The sequence below is a fragment of the Perissodus microlepis genome, chromosome 11 (genome assembly GCF_051167445.1).
Source record: "Perissodus microlepis isolate ML-2025 ecotype Zambia chromosome 11, ASM5116744v1, whole genome shotgun sequence".
NCBI classification, from domain to species: domain Eukaryota; kingdom Metazoa; phylum Chordata; class Actinopteri; order Cichliformes; family Cichlidae; genus Perissodus; species Perissodus microlepis.
In genome coordinates, this window is record NC_140471.1 from 29,499,532 (window position 1) to 29,514,941 (window position 15,410).

At 36.8% G+C, this 15,410-nt stretch overlaps 1 protein-coding gene across 1 annotated transcript; it reads left to right on the top strand.

The window, feature by feature from the left end:
- The first annotated feature begins 4,445 nt into the window (after positions 1-4,445).
- rhbg (Rh family B glycoprotein) lies at positions 4,446-13,259 on the top strand. Its single transcript, XM_084943961.1, has 10 exons — positions 4,446-4,804; positions 7,510-7,696; positions 8,460-8,610; positions 8,755-8,902; positions 9,194-9,360; positions 10,316-10,453; positions 10,750-10,883; positions 11,513-11,634; positions 11,916-11,989; positions 12,553-13,259. The coding sequence occupies exons 1-10, from the start codon at positions 4,627-4,629 to the stop codon at positions 12,643-12,645; spliced, it is 1,392 nt and encodes a 463-aa protein (XP_084800087.1). The 5' UTR covers positions 4,446-4,626; the 3' UTR covers positions 12,646-13,259.
- The last annotated feature ends 2,151 nt before the right edge of the window (positions 13,260-15,410 follow it).

Genomic DNA, 15,410 nt, shown 5'->3' on the forward strand with positions numbered 1-15,410 from the left:
TCTAAATTTACAAAAAGATTAGTTGTTGGAAGACTCAATTACACATTAAAGAGTGCATATTTGTGAATATAATATTTTTTTCTATGACTTCAGCTCAAAAAGCAACATATTAGATTAAATCTTTGGTACAGAGGAATAATAAATAATATTATGTCACACATAGGAATTCACAGTTAATTTAAATATTTTCATTGACATAAAGCTTATATTACTATATAATGTTGAATTTGTCACATGACATCATGTGACTGAATGAAATGCAGGAGAATACCGATCAGTGATGTTTTGACTTTGTGACAGGAACCTGGCAGAAAGAGTTATCTGTATCTCCATAGTTCATGGCTTCTCTTTGACTCTCCTGGTGTCTCGTGGTAATAGTTTAAATACTTCAAAAACATAACAGCATTCTTGCCAGCTCCGAAGAAAAGGCAGCCTGTGCTGATAGAAGATGAAGATACAGGTGTGAGTGACATATGTTATGAAACATTATAGCAAGAGGAAGAGAAGGCACATGCAATTTTCCCTTAGCTTTGTACAACCTCAGCTTGTCCAGTCCTTTCACAAATATATAGCTGTTTTCTCTAGTGTCTGTCACAGATCTGTCAGTGTAAACAGCATAGCAAATGGTCTATGCTTTTGTGATTTTAGTTTACTGATTCTGGGAAAAAAATGCCTGAGTGATAACACTCATGGGAATGATTTTTACATAAAAAAGAGTGATACCAACATTGGTGAATTAATTTTCTGTTGTTTCTGTTGAACTCTCTCATTTCAGATATCAGACATTCTATTGTACAAGGAAGAAAACTTGCAATTGTGGGGGGGGGAAATCAGCATTGTGAGGCACTGATATCTATGGTCACTCCATAAATTTAAGGTATGATGCTATTTAGGTGCAATCAGTCATATTGTTCCCATAAACATACATTGATTAGTGTGTAATTACATCTTCCAACAAACTGATGCAGTCTACTAAACTTAGAATTAATCCATTAAAAGTACAAAGCAGTGAGCACCAGTTTATAGATGCCTCACCAGGCGGAGATGGACATTGCCATTTTGCCTTATCTTGTTTTTTGCATGCGATTAAAGTCTGGCAACATAACATCCTACTTACGTTGCCAGACTTTAATCACATGCAAAAAGCACTTGCAAAAGCATAAGAAGTGAATTAGCAGGTCTTTGTCTTTGCTGCTGCATCTGGACAGTATTGTTGTTTTTACATTTTCCTTATCAGCAACTTGAACATCTTGATTTGGTCTTGACTAGACTCACAGAGCACAATCTAAAGTTAGAGAAGTGCCGCGGCATTAAGATGGATATCTGTGGCATGTGATTTCTGCATTTTAAATGGCCATTGACTCTCATAAGTAGCTGAATTGGCACTGCCGACTAGCACGTTATAGTCATTTGTAGTTTGTTTCATAATACCTATGTTTTCTCGTGGGGCTTTGCTAAGTATGCCACTCTGCTCAACTCAATATCATGGCAAAATCTGTAATGGACACTTTGGAGACCTCTTCAAAGTGTGAAATGTACGTGCATGCAGGATTTGCAGTAAATTGTATTAAGCAGCAGTAACAGGAGATTATTCATTTTTGTACTAACAAGGACTCAGAGGAAAGAGACCTAATGTTTAATGTTTCACATTTTACTGTTTTACTCTTTAGCACACATTCAGAGCAGACACAGTCTCTAAGGGGATTTGGTTTTAGGGGAATAACAAGAGGAACGAAGCTGCAGAGAGGCGTGTAAGACTGCAACTTTGTGTAACCGGTTTCTGCTTCACCCCGCCCAAACAGACTCCTCGACTCTGCGTTGTGTTGCGTTTTTAAGAAGACAAGGAGTCTCTGATCTATCGTTGCTACTTTATTTCTTGAATGGGCACAACGGTGTTGTATCAGATCAAAGGGCTGGCCCCACACCACTCCGCATAGCACACTGTCGTATGGCTACGGCAGACTGGCAGCGATTACTGCAGCCAGCCCTAACATTGCACTAACATTTGTGGCAAGTGGAATAATACTACACTGTTACATTTGCTTCCTGGTCCAAACTATTTAGTCACATTTTGCTCTATCCAAAATAGGATGGTTACCGTCCCTTCAGTGGGTGTGTCACAGACTGGGGGACAAGGATGAGAGACATGAATGGGTTGGTCGTGTGCTGTGGGCCTCTGTTTAGGACTGCACATCCTCCTCACCGGCACCCAGTGATCAGGTTTTTCCTGCTGCTTGGTACAATCTGCTGGAGAAGAGTTAATAGTGGCCACACTACCTTTGGCTCCACTGGCTATAGGGGCCATACTGTGAATATAATTAATGGGTGAATCAACAGAGATTGTGTTTGGATAAAAAAAATGTGAAGATTACACTATGAAATAAGATATTATCTATAAGTTTTTAATTAAGTTTGCTACACCTAAGCAGACACAAAAACACCACTGTGAGAGCCAACCCCAAGTGAGAACGCCACGCAGGAAACCACTGTAATCTGTTTCATCTTCCACTGTGTAAATAAAACTGCAGATGGCCCAACTAGAAACCCACTGATCCTTGATGGTGTCAGTACTTTTATGGTCCCACATTTATTTAAGCCCTGGCTGTAACTTATCAAAGGGACAGTGACCTTTCAAAACAGACTCTATTTGGAACCAGGAGATAGAAGGAATAGTATAAATTGGAAGTAGTAGCGAGGCTCATCGTTTCTCTCTTGTTCTGATGCAGAACTGTGGTTATGCGCAAATGTGCTTGTGGGATGCTACAAAGTCATGATAAGCAATGCAGCAGCTGAAGAACTGTAGCTTTATCACGTGAGAATATCACGATTATTGCTTCTACTATGTGCATTTATCTCAGCAGTGTTCAAACAGAGACTCGTTAGAGAAGATTTGATTGCCGTACAGACCTTTCAGTGCAGGTTTAAGGTGCAAAATGAATGTTTTAGGTCATGTATACTTTTTACTAAGTATATTTATGTGTAATTTATTTATATGATACTTATTCTATTTTCTTCTTCTCATGCTTTTTAATACCCCCCCCCCCCCCCCCCGCATTTTCCTTTTTTTCCATGGTATTACTTTCAAATAGGCTAAAAGGCCCTTGTTTTATTACTGTGGATGTTTTTCTGTCACCTGGCAATGATGCAATATTATATTTGGGTACGGCGCAATTCCTGAGTCGGAGCTAATACCATGTAGGTGTTGTGCTTTGTATAATTGTTCATGATGTAAGGATTTTCTGTGTATAGGATTGTATAATTTGGTTGCAGTGCTAGCAACAGTTGCAGTGGGGAGGTGTTGAGTTCCTGTGGGATCCCATTTATTTATAGTGGATTTGTTATTAAAGTAACCCATAAGCCTCCTGTTGGTGTGATTTAATAGCTTTTATTGCACCATTAGAAGGCATTGGTGTTAATACTTTGTGCAAATAATTTTTTTTTTTTCTTTTAATGGTCTAGTATTATCACAAATCTTTTAAATGATAAAACCCTATATTGCTGATTCTGGCTTCTTGGCCTGTTCCTTCTGAACTCATCCTGTGTGATTTTAATTGACAGTTGTATGAGTAGTAGGCCGTAGTGGCTACAGTTTTTTTGATCACTGAGAGAACAGAAGATCCGCTGTGCATCCTCAAAGACAGGATGACTGTGCTCTAAGTTTTGTTAAGTCTGGACTTTTAGTCACCTCTTATTTGTTGTTTTTTGTTTTTCTTTACCCATCTGTAAACATATGAGTCAGCCCTAAGTGGCTAATCCAGGAACTCCAGTGGCTTAATTTTTTTAATGCTAATTGGGGTGCTTCATAACCAAACAGTATATTTTTTCAGTAACCACAGCAAAGTAGTTTTTGTGGGCAAACCTATCCAAACAGAGTGAGTGTGTGAGTGAATAGTCTCAGGAACTTTCAGGAACTTGTTCATGCATTATCTCAAACAGTATTTAAACACACACCCACTATGACTGTGTAGCTGAATTATTTTGCTTTGCTCTTCTCTGCTTTTAGCATGAAACACAAATACAGAACAGAAACTGTCTCAAACTGTATGCTGTATGAATGAAGGAGTGGCTGCTGCCAAATTGCAATATTATATGATGGCAAGTGCACACAGAAAATAAAAATGACACTTAAATCTCATGCTGCTGGCTAAAATGTGGTAATCCAGCAGCCATAAACTAGTGGTTTAACTAAGTGTTAAGCTACTAGTTTAAACTAGCTTAAACTTATTAGCCATAAATTAGTGTCTAAAAACACTAGAAACACAAATTACCAAGCTGTATCTATCAAAAGTACTGGATTATTACTTATTATAAACGTATTTGCTGAACTCCAGCACTTCAAACCACCTTAAAAAGTAAAGTAGAAGGGGGCGGGAATAATATTAATTATGCCATTTTAGGTCCGGTGGGTGTGTCCCAAGAGATGAAAAACACACACGTAAGATCAGCGCTTGTGTTTGTCTGTGAGCTAGTTCTTCCACTCTCACACAAACCATCCTCTTGTCTCTGCAGGACGCCCCTGAGTGTGAGAGAGACAGTGTGTCCAACGCTCTGTGCTAGAGCTGTAATTAATTTCATGAAGAACAAGCCTCATTAAATTTCTCGTCTTCATCTCACCGGAAAGAAAACATGACAGACACAAATACCAACATGCGGCTGAAACTGCCGATCACCTGCTTCATCCTGGAGATCATCCTCATCATCCTCTTTGGGGTGCTGGTGGAGTATGACAAAGAGACAGACGCAAAGAAGTGGCACCATTCGAACCACAGTGAATATGACAACGATTTCTACTACCGCTACCCAAGTGAGTGTTTTGTAGATATGGAAAGGAAAATTTGTACATTGCTCCTACTTAATATAACGTTATTTTTGCACATAGCATATTACAGATTAGTGTAGACCAAAAAACTAAATAATAATGTAGTAATAGTAAGCTTGCCTCTGCCTTGTTCTTAAGCCTATCGGCAATTTATTTAAAAGTTTCAAAGGCCGATATATGTTAAAGTGGTTCTCTTTGTTACCTGTTGTTTTGAGACATGGCCTCACTGTGCACTTATTTTAGGACTGTTGCGTAATTCATCATTGCATGCAACTGTTTTTTCAACAAAACACAAATGTTCTCTTCTGCATTAAAGGAGAAAAATCTGCTGAATTGCATTTCACCAGCTCTCTTTTCCCTAATTGGATGAGTCCTATTCATTATGAGTGAACATTTCATGGAAATGTCTTCCAGTCCACTGCTGTCGCATGCAGGCAAAAACATTGTCCTCGCTATTTGTTAACTTTGTGATTTACGTTGCCCAGTAGTGGCAAAAACAACAACAACAACAACAACAAAAACTTTTATAGGGGCACTCATTGGATACATAAAAGTATAGATTTGTGGTCAGTTTTAAGTAGTAACTTAAAATGATTGTATTTCCACTCTTATTACATTTAATTTTATTTATATTTAATCAACATGAAGCCATAATAAAAGACACATTTTGCTTATCACAAGAGGACAATATATAGGACTTCCAGGAAGGAATTATATTTTAAGCCAAACCTAAAATGAAATGTTGTAGACTTAATAATGGAAAATAGGCGTTTTGTTTCTTTCATTTACATTGGTAAACTTAACACTGAAGTTCTTGGAAGTCATGGAGCACAAAGTTCTAGCTTAGCAGTTGGGCATGTTCGTTAAGATGGAGCTTTGTGTTATGCTGGGCGTGTGTTAACAAATCAGACAGCATTCTGCGAAGAGAATCTGGGGAGATGAATTCCCTCTTCTTTACAAGCCACCTCCCACCTGCAGGCAGCTAACTTGGGTGTTGATCCTGCCCTGGCCTATTAGTAAGTCACCTTTCAGAACCTACTGCAGCAGAATTAGGTTACATGTGACTTCAAAACTGAATTACAGGAACTAATAAAGCCACAAGGTCAGCAATATTTTTTTACGTAGTTATTACATGACCCTCTAATTTTTTAAATAAAATTAAAAAATCCTGCAAACTCATCACATTCCTATCAGCAACATCTGTTCTTTGCACTGGACGATACACCTTTATTAGTCCCACACGTGGAAAATGTGTTTGGTGAGCTAAACTAATAACTTGACTGTTATCAGTTGGTTAGCATAGCCACTGCATTTTGACACATCAATCAATGTGAAATGTCGCAGGACAAAATGAAACATTACAAACTGTACTTTTAACAAAGCTTTGACCAAATAACAACTATTTTCTTCAGCTCTGCCTCAAACAGTACAGGACGTAAGAGATTAAAATTCATAAAATAAGAAAAATAAGCAGAGACAAAAGGTTCATAGTGGTGTATTGAAGTCTGACACCCTCATTATCCTGGGAGATGAAGGAAAACTTCACCTGTGTGTATGGAAAACCTACATCGTTTACCCTTATTTCATTCTCAGGAAAAAATGTACAGTAAACATAGAAGTTTACACTGTACAAAGCCTGTGTTTTACTGGACTGTCCTCCAGAAAGACAAACACACAGGTCACAACTTATAGTTAAAATGAAGACCTAATGTGGACTTTCTCTGAAATATGTTCTTATGAAAACCAGTGACATATAAGTTTCACTGGAAAAACACTTGCATGGGTAGGTTTGGAAAAAAAACAGAAATGATCTAACTGAGGAACTATAGTTGAGAACTGTGCTATTGAACAAACTCTTGTGCAATAGTTTACCTGAACTATTTCTTTTTTTAAAACCATAAAAGTAGAAATAAATAAATGAGAGACAATATTAGTGTCTTGAATTCAATGCAATGTGGAAACATACAAATAAGCTGTGTTATATAGTTATTACTAAAGGTTAAGCGGAAGCCAAATAGTAGAATCTAACTCAACCCAGTGAAGCGTATTATTGCTTTTACTGTATGGCGTCAACTAGGAACTACTGAGAACTGCATCTGGGCCAAAACAGCAATGAAGACAACACCTCTGCATGGTCCTGCCAGTTAACCATTACCATAGTGACAGCAGGCAAAGCACAGTGCAATTTTGTGTTTGGGAATATCATACAAATAGATAAACATACATGGAAACACCCAGGTGCAAGTTTAGAGAGTTCAGATTCATGTGCTCTCTTGTCGCAAAAGCTAGTTTTTCACACAATACAAGTGATAAAGTGATGATCCAAGAATCAGTAGGATGTTTCACCAAGCATGTCACAGCTTAACCTGATGTTCCAGTTAACCAAAGCTTATGTAAGTAGCCATTCAGTTTGTGTTTTTTTCTAGACTACAAAGCCCTCGAGTCATAGTGTCGCTGGCAATGATTGAGTGAGTTTGTTGAGAGTAGCTATTGAGGAAAACATTCCAGACCAATCCAAGCGAGTGATATCCTCCCTGAAGTGCTGTTGGAATTCCTCTGACCAACAAAAAATTAATTGTAGTTTGATTTTAAAAAAAACATGAGGGGAAAATGTTTTAAATACCATAGGTACTTCATTATTTCACCACTTGGTTTCTCAGTTTTTAACTCTTTTCATCCACCCTTTCCAGGTTTCCAGGATGTACACGTAATGATCTTCATTGGTTTCGGTTTCCTCATGACTTTCCTCCAGCGTTATGGCTTCAGCAGTGTTGGTTTCAATTTCCTGATTGCAGCTTTAGCCTTACAGTGGGCCACACTTATGCAGGGTTTCTTCCATGGTATGCATGGAGGCAAAATCCACGTTGGAGTGGAGAGGTATGTGGATAACCATGCATATATGAATGTGCACGCAAACACATACAGAATATGCAAAATACATAGGATAAGGATAGACTTTTTTCTTGACGCTTAATCCTCTTAGTTACAATCATAAACACAAGTGCAAACAATTTAACCCGTGCAAATACATGTACAAACAAATCAGTTTCATTTGTTATTCTAGAGCTAGTCTTGATTTCTGCCTGTGAGACTGGCACATTGTGTACTATAAAATAATGGCAATAAAGGTCTTATTTTAGCCTTTTCTTATGACAAGGGGGACAGAATATTCTTTGTCAAAACTATAGGAGTGGCTAACTACTTTTGCAGTGTTAATGCCTCATGGTTAAGCAATTCCTAGAAATATTGTTCACCTTCACTGTGTGACCAGTTGCATATCCTGCATTTAAAGCAGCCTGAATACATCTTTGGTTACCTGAATGTAGTAAACTGTCAATACTCTTATCACTTGATGAAAAAAAACAAACCAAAACAAAAAATTGGTATTCACTCTAGGTAGCAAGAGTAGTTTTGAGTATGAACATACTGAAAAGGTTTTCTAAATGCTGAGAAAAAATGGAGTGCTACAAAATATGTCACATCATGCAAATTACAAAATAAATCTGTGGATTAGTAAAGATGAATTGTATTTTGTTATGTTGTCTTTGTGCTGTGAAGTTTATGTTTCTGAAATTCATTTTTTGAATGAATTCAATTGTTTTTTTGGGGTTTTTTTTTTTTACATTTTTGTTTCTTTCAGTATGATCAACGCTGATTTCTGCACCGGCTCTGTGCTGATCTCATTTGGAGCTGTTCTGGGTAAAACAAGTCCTGTCCAGTTGCTTGTTATGGCTGTGTTTGAGGTCACACTGTTTGCAGTCAATGAGTTCATCCTGCTGAGCCTTCTTGGAGTAAGTTACTGTATAAAGATATTCATATTATGAAAACAATAACTACATAATTAAAGACTGGGACTGAAGACTTTGGCCTAAAATGCACAATGCATATCTGAATTGTCACCTATTTTCATCATTATTACTCCTGGCCTGTTCCAGACCAGAGATGCTGGTGGCTCGATGACCATTCACACATTTGGAGCCTACTTTGGCCTGATGGTGGCTCGAGTCTTGTACCGACCCAAGCTGGACAAGAGCAAACACAAGAACAGCTCAGTCTACCACTCTGATATGTTTGCTATGATCGGTAAACACCTGCAACTACTTCTGTGAAATACAAATACTAAATGTTCCTTATTATATGTATAGTTGTCTCATTTAAGAGTAACTCTTTGGTCACTTGTGCTGCCAGGTGCTTGCTAGGTGCTATTATCATGAACTGTCTGTAATCACCCAAATAACAACACATAGAAACACTCTATAGTATTTAAAACAGGAACAGTTATATTTTGAGTAGTTTCAAAGTGTATATTTAAATCAAAACTACTGTATTGATGAAATATTAAAATGTTGTCTTTTCTATACTGGTTGTAAATAGGTACTCTCTACCTGTGGATGTTCTGGCCCAGCTTTAACTCTGCCATCACAGCTCACGGAGACGATCAGCATCGTACAGCATTGAACACCTACTACTCCCTGGCAGCCTGCACTCTGTCTACTTATGCCATGTCTGCCCTCACAGCTCATGATGGCAAACTGGACATGGTGAGGATACAAAATTATAATTTATGAAAGCAATTCACCTTAACTCTTTACCACTTGAAAGCCTAATAGGAGTATCCCTTGAAGCTTATTTCTAAACTGTCATATTTCAGGCCTCCTTTTGGAACAAAGATGTGGAACTGAGATTGCTTTAGAAGTTAGCCTGGGTGGTCTCTGCCTATGCAGCTACCCTTAGTAAAACCCAGAAAGCAGTCTAGTGGACATCAATCCACATTTTTATTGATCCATACTGAGGTATAAAACTTATTATAATGGTTTAGGGGAGGTTGTCAAATGTCTTCTTTATGGGGTAAAGGTTTAAGAATAAAAAATATAATTAAAAATATTCTTAACATCTGTAGAGGTCAGAAGAAGTGCACAATCAGTATTAACACAGTGAAGGGAGGGTGTGGTCAAGACAAAGTAATGAAAGAACTAGGTCTTTCCCTCCTGTCAGCAATGTCAAAGTCAGCTGATCCGGGTCACGACAGAGTCACTTGTGATAAAAACTGACAAACGTGTCAGCTGATGGTACACTCCCTCCCAAAAAATGACACTGTCAGTTAGTCACATGTGCTTGTTGTCAAGTCCATCTGTTAACAGTAAGAAGTCAAGACGAGACATTCCTGTGCTGATTTGAATCAAACCAAAGAGGGAAATATAAACAGCTCGTGAAATTGACAAAGGGGACAGACATGCCACACAACCTGCTGATAGTAAAGACAAACCAATCACTGGAAGGAATCAGCTTGTCTGTAATATCGTCCACCTATTTACTAGCACGTGGTGCAAAACCAGTATGCTAGAGAAAGATGAATTATCTTACAGTTCTTGGTGCTCACATCTAATGATCTCATCTGTTCATTTATTATTTTGTAGGTCTCTTCTACAGATATTAAAATCTTTACATTCTGCATTATGTGATGCATTATTAAAAGTCCTTCTGTCACTATTTTAGGTCCACATTCAAAACGCTGCACTGGCCGGTGGAGTGGCAGCAGGAACAGCTGGAGAAATGATGCTGACTCCTTTTGGCTCCATGATTGTCGGTTTCTTGGCTGGTATCATCTCTGTTCTGGGCTACAAATACCTCTCAGTAAGGATGATTCAGTTTTGATGTTTAATAAATCAGACAAGGAACTGTGATGTACTTGTGGAAGGGAAAGAAACAAAAACTGGTTGCTAAAACACACAATTTTGGTGAATTTTTCAAAAATATGTATGTGCTAATTTATGTTTTCAGGTTATTAAAAAGTGGGGTTAAAAAACACTAAAATGAATTAATTTTTACTGAAAATATTATTAACTTGAATGGGTTTCATCCACAAAACAGTTTCATCCACAAAACAAACACTGCCACATAATCCTCTCATTTTGTTTTCTCTCCATCAGCCCATCCTGGAGAGCAAGCTGAAGATCCAAGACACCTGTGGGGTTCACAACCTACATGGTATGCCCGGTGTTATGGGCGCTATTGTGGGAGCGGTCACTGCTTCTCTGGCTACCAAGGAGATTTATGGCGATGGGTAAAAATTTATTTTTGTATTTGTTTGAAAAAAAGAAAAAGGTGTAAGGTCAAATATTATGTTGACCTTTCCCCCTGCAAAGAATATTGCAATAAAAGATAAGGGAGAACATAAATAACAATACAGAATGTTGATTTAAAGGAACACAGCAACATCTAATTTTTTACTTCTACTAGTATAGAGAAAAAAGGAGCACTACCAATAAACATCTTGAAGCGATCTGAGTTGAGAGCATATGACAAAGAACACGAGTGAAAATAGAATTTGAAACATAATTTTGTAAGAACAAATACAAAACAAATATGTACTTTAGCATATGTTCTAAGTTATGAACTGTCAAGACCAGGATATAAAAGAACATTAAAAATATTTGATTTAAAATGTTATATGTATAAAAAATGTAATCATATATACATATTAATCATTCTTTTGATGATTTACAAATCAGAAATCATCATGCAGAAAACTGAAGGCTTTCTTCAACCTGCTCCTTTCATTGTTGGGGATTGCAATGGGGTGGAAATATTTTGGATGTGGAGGTGTGCGATTTTGAGAGTGAAAAATCCATCCAGCCATTCTATAAATTAAATATGAACTTACTTGATATTTTTCCTCTGTGCGAATTTTAGTTTGGAAGACGTGTTCCCTATGGTGGCAGCTGATAAGAAAAGCGCATCTTACCAAGGTGGGATTCAGGCCATCTCCCTTGCTGTCACTTTAGGCATGGCCCTGGTGGGAGGGCTTCTTGTTGGTAGGTTCACACTCCTCCTTTAGTTTTTTTTTAAATACTCCTTTGATTGAATACACTTTTAAAGTACCTGATACAAAACATAAAATACAATCTACTGGACTTTTGTGACCTGTGAGTTACCAGATCAGTAAAAAACAAAAAATGTTATGTAAACGATATCTCAAAATTTATAATTTAATGGTCAGCAGAAACCCAAAACCTTGCTTTCAACTTATATCTTAATAACTTCTTAAAAATCTTAATTAAGAAAAAAAGATTAATACAAATAATCTTTTGTTTAGGTTTCATTATGAAGTTGCCCATCTATGGAGCTCCTTCTGACGCCTCGTGTTTTGAGGACAGCATCTATTGGGAAGTAAGTTCAAAGAATCTTTTAGAAACTTCTAAACTCTGTATCTGTCCACAGCCAAAGAAACACTGCAACTACACTATAGGCTATGTGAAGTTTAAGATTCAGACTTCCCTGCTGCAAACAGAGCAGTGCCTAATTTTGCCACAAGATGGGAGTGTTTCACCAACAATCAGATGTCAAAGACGGTTATACGCTCATAGCTAGTAAAGCTGTTGAACCACCAGGTGGAGCAAATTCACCACTACAATTTATGATCAGCCTGGTTTATTACACAGAATCTGATTACTTTGGGCTGACGTCATTTAGATTTGGGTTGCCCTTGGTGCTTTTGAGTTTGTGTTTATGAATATTTGAATGACCACACATTTAAAAGAAATACATTTGTTCCATTTTTGCAATCTATCTGACATTTAGATACAGTGAACCAGTAGACAATTAATACCATTAAACCAAGAAGCAGCTACTAATGAGTGCCTTGAATCGTGACATAGTGGAAAATGGAAGGATGTTTGAGACCAGTTGATATCGTAAGTCTGGAAACTCAATAATCTCCTGCTATCTGTCAGGTACCAGGGGACGAGGGAGGTCATGAGGGCCAGTTGACCACTGTGAAGACAGAAGAGTTCACAAAGCCAGAGGAGACTGAGAAGCTCAACTAGACACAAAAAGACACAGAAAGACAGAACCAGGCACACACACTGTGAGATTATAGCAACCTAGAAAATATATAAAGCTACCTATATTGTACTAATGTTAATGTCAATTTGTCAAAATGTGCTGTTTTAGAAGGCTTTACATTTTTATTCACATCTTTGCTTTTCAAAATGAAAAAATCCCCAAAAAACTAAAACTAAAAAGAACATTTGTCCATTTAATATGTTCTAGACAGTTTCAACCACTAGATGTCAATCTAGAGCTCCATCACTGTGTGCTACTGGCCTGCGGAAAGGCTGCATTTCCAAATGAGGTGTCCATTTGATGAAAGGTGCTTTGTAATTGTTTCCTAAAGCAAGGTATTGTTACAAAATACAAGTTTTACAGACAATTCAAACCAAAGACAGACATCTAATAAAAAATACCTTCAGAACATTACATATTACAACTATTATTCTTCAACAATATGTTGTTTTTTATAGTTATGTACATCTATTTGGTTAGTATGACACACATTTTAGCATTTATGAGACTGACCTAAGGAAGGTTACATCTGAAGTTAAATAATTTTGAAAGACAATATCGTAATATTTTTGGCAAAATAAATATTTCAAATGTGCATTGTGTCTCATTTAATATTTATGACTACGTGGGTGCACTTTTTTGTTAATGGGGTCAAAGACAATAGGAATAAAAACAAATTGCATTCAGTTATTGATCATCATAATCAAAAAATGGCCATCAGAATGAAACATAGAAAGGTCTGGCTCTCTTTAGCCTCTTATAAGATTTAGTAATTTTATAGAATATGGTAGGAAGGCAAGGAGCTATGTAATCAAGTCTCTGCTTATTATGATGAAGGCCAGTCATCATTAGTTCTTTTGTCTTGAAGGCTTAATGACTGCATAGCAATAATGACAGGATGGGTTAATGCTTTCAATTCATATGGGATTTGTCTCTCACAAGTAATTTACACAGTTTCTGTTTCAAGGATGAAACAACCAAAGAAAGCAGGTGTCCTCACAAGACATGGTTACCTCTATATGAGAGGTGCTTAATGCCACTAAAGAAGTACAGAAACACGATCAAAAACAAAACATGTGTGCACACTTTGTTTTATTGTTGGCAGCAACAAAGACTTGACAGGATTTGCATCGTGATGAAGAACTTTTAAAAAAGGACACATACTGTAATAACTTATTCCCTTGCATCAGCCCCCAGTCAGTAGAACCAGTTATCAATTGGTATCCAGTTTTGTCCATTGAGATGACTGTCCATAAATATAATTATGGTATATCATGTAAAAAAAACCCAAAAAAAACAGAGTTCTTCTTATTTGTATGGTTTTTAATCAGTTTTTAAATATTGCCTTGTGACTATCAAACTTTGTCTACAGTGCCTAAAATATACTTGTACACTTCTTTGTTTCCTTTTCTAGAATGCAATGAGGAACCCTTGTACCTAATGCAGCGTGTCTTTTCACAATGCACATATACAAAAATAGCAACCTTCTATTTTCTTTGCAGGACTGATTGATGGTAACCACACGCAGGTTTATTACAAATAATGGAAAGAAGAATACAAACAGAAGCTATGTTTTTTTTCTACCTTCATTTTATGCATCAATACATTTAAGAGACGCTAGTATGGATGTTCCAGCAGTATGGTTTATATCTAGAAACATAACCACTTTACCTGATTTTATTCCAACAAGTTAGAACATTACAAGTAAAACTCTGGAAGAGTGGGACATAACAACACAGAACAACATGCTTTAGACAAGAAGTGACATAGGTAACTGACCACCTCCAGTCCAACCACATCCCAACTTCCTCCTTTGCTCCAATCATAATAACTATGTCCACTATAGTGGAACTTTTATTTTTTGGATCATATTGTTACATATTATATACTATTTCACAAAAAATATTTAATTCTTTTTTAATATATGTATTTTATTTTATTGTATTCTTCAAACCGATAACTTTGCCAAGAACACTTTTTGCTTGTTTAAACAAGCAAAATTCAATCTATAATTTTTTTTTTCTGATCAGTCACATCAAATTTCAGTCTGGATTATATACATGCATATAGTCCATGTCCCTGTTGTTTTCCTGCCACTGTATTGCATTAATCACCCTTCATATAAGAGGCCCCTTACAGGCTGCAGGGGCCTTGTTTTACCCCCCACCCAGTTTGGTGATGGTTTCCTTGGCGTGAACAGGCGCCACAGCCTTTTCCCAAGAACTAGAAGACAGGTGGACAGCTGTTTACTGAATAGGCGCTTATAGTGAAGAGCTTAATTGAGCTTCATAGGGCTAATTAAAATGCAAGGAAAAATAATCATGATTATGGTAATTATTCTATTGTCTAATATGTCTTCTGGTGATGTGCTTCTTTGGCATCATACCTGCAATATGTTGAAGACAATGACAAAAAAAAAAAAAGTAAAAATCTTTTGAGGTTGTCAAGCTTGTACAAAAGCTATCATTATAATAGAAAAAAAATGGTGATACTAAATCTCTACTGCCCAAAGTAGATCCTTTAGGGAGCTGGTATAAATAAATATATAATAAATCTAAATAAAGCCTGGACAGGAAAGGCCATATTTTCTCCTTTTTTGGGACATTTTAGAATTAAGTCTTTGTCTTCATTCATTTTTATAATTATTATGATGATGGAATTTTTTTGGTAAAATTGTTAAAATATATTAACTTTTCCTGATATGGCAGTAAAATATAATTTAAAAAACACATGATTTCTCACTTTT

What these genes read in the sequence shown, in the direction of transcription:
- rhbg (XM_084943961.1), top strand. Translation starts at nt 4,627, where the DNA reads ATGACAGACACAAATACCAACATGCGGCTGAAACTGCCGATCACCTGC. An exon ending in TGATATGTTTGCTATGATCG is followed by an intron (nt 8,903 to 9,193) that starts GTAAACACCTGC and finishes GGTTGTAAATAG; the next exon opens with GTACTCTCTACCTGTGGATG. An exon ending in AGGACAGCATCTATTGGGAA is followed by an intron (nt 11,990 to 12,552) that starts GTAAGTTCAAAG and finishes GCTATCTGTCAG; the next exon opens with GTACCAGGGGACGAGGGAGG.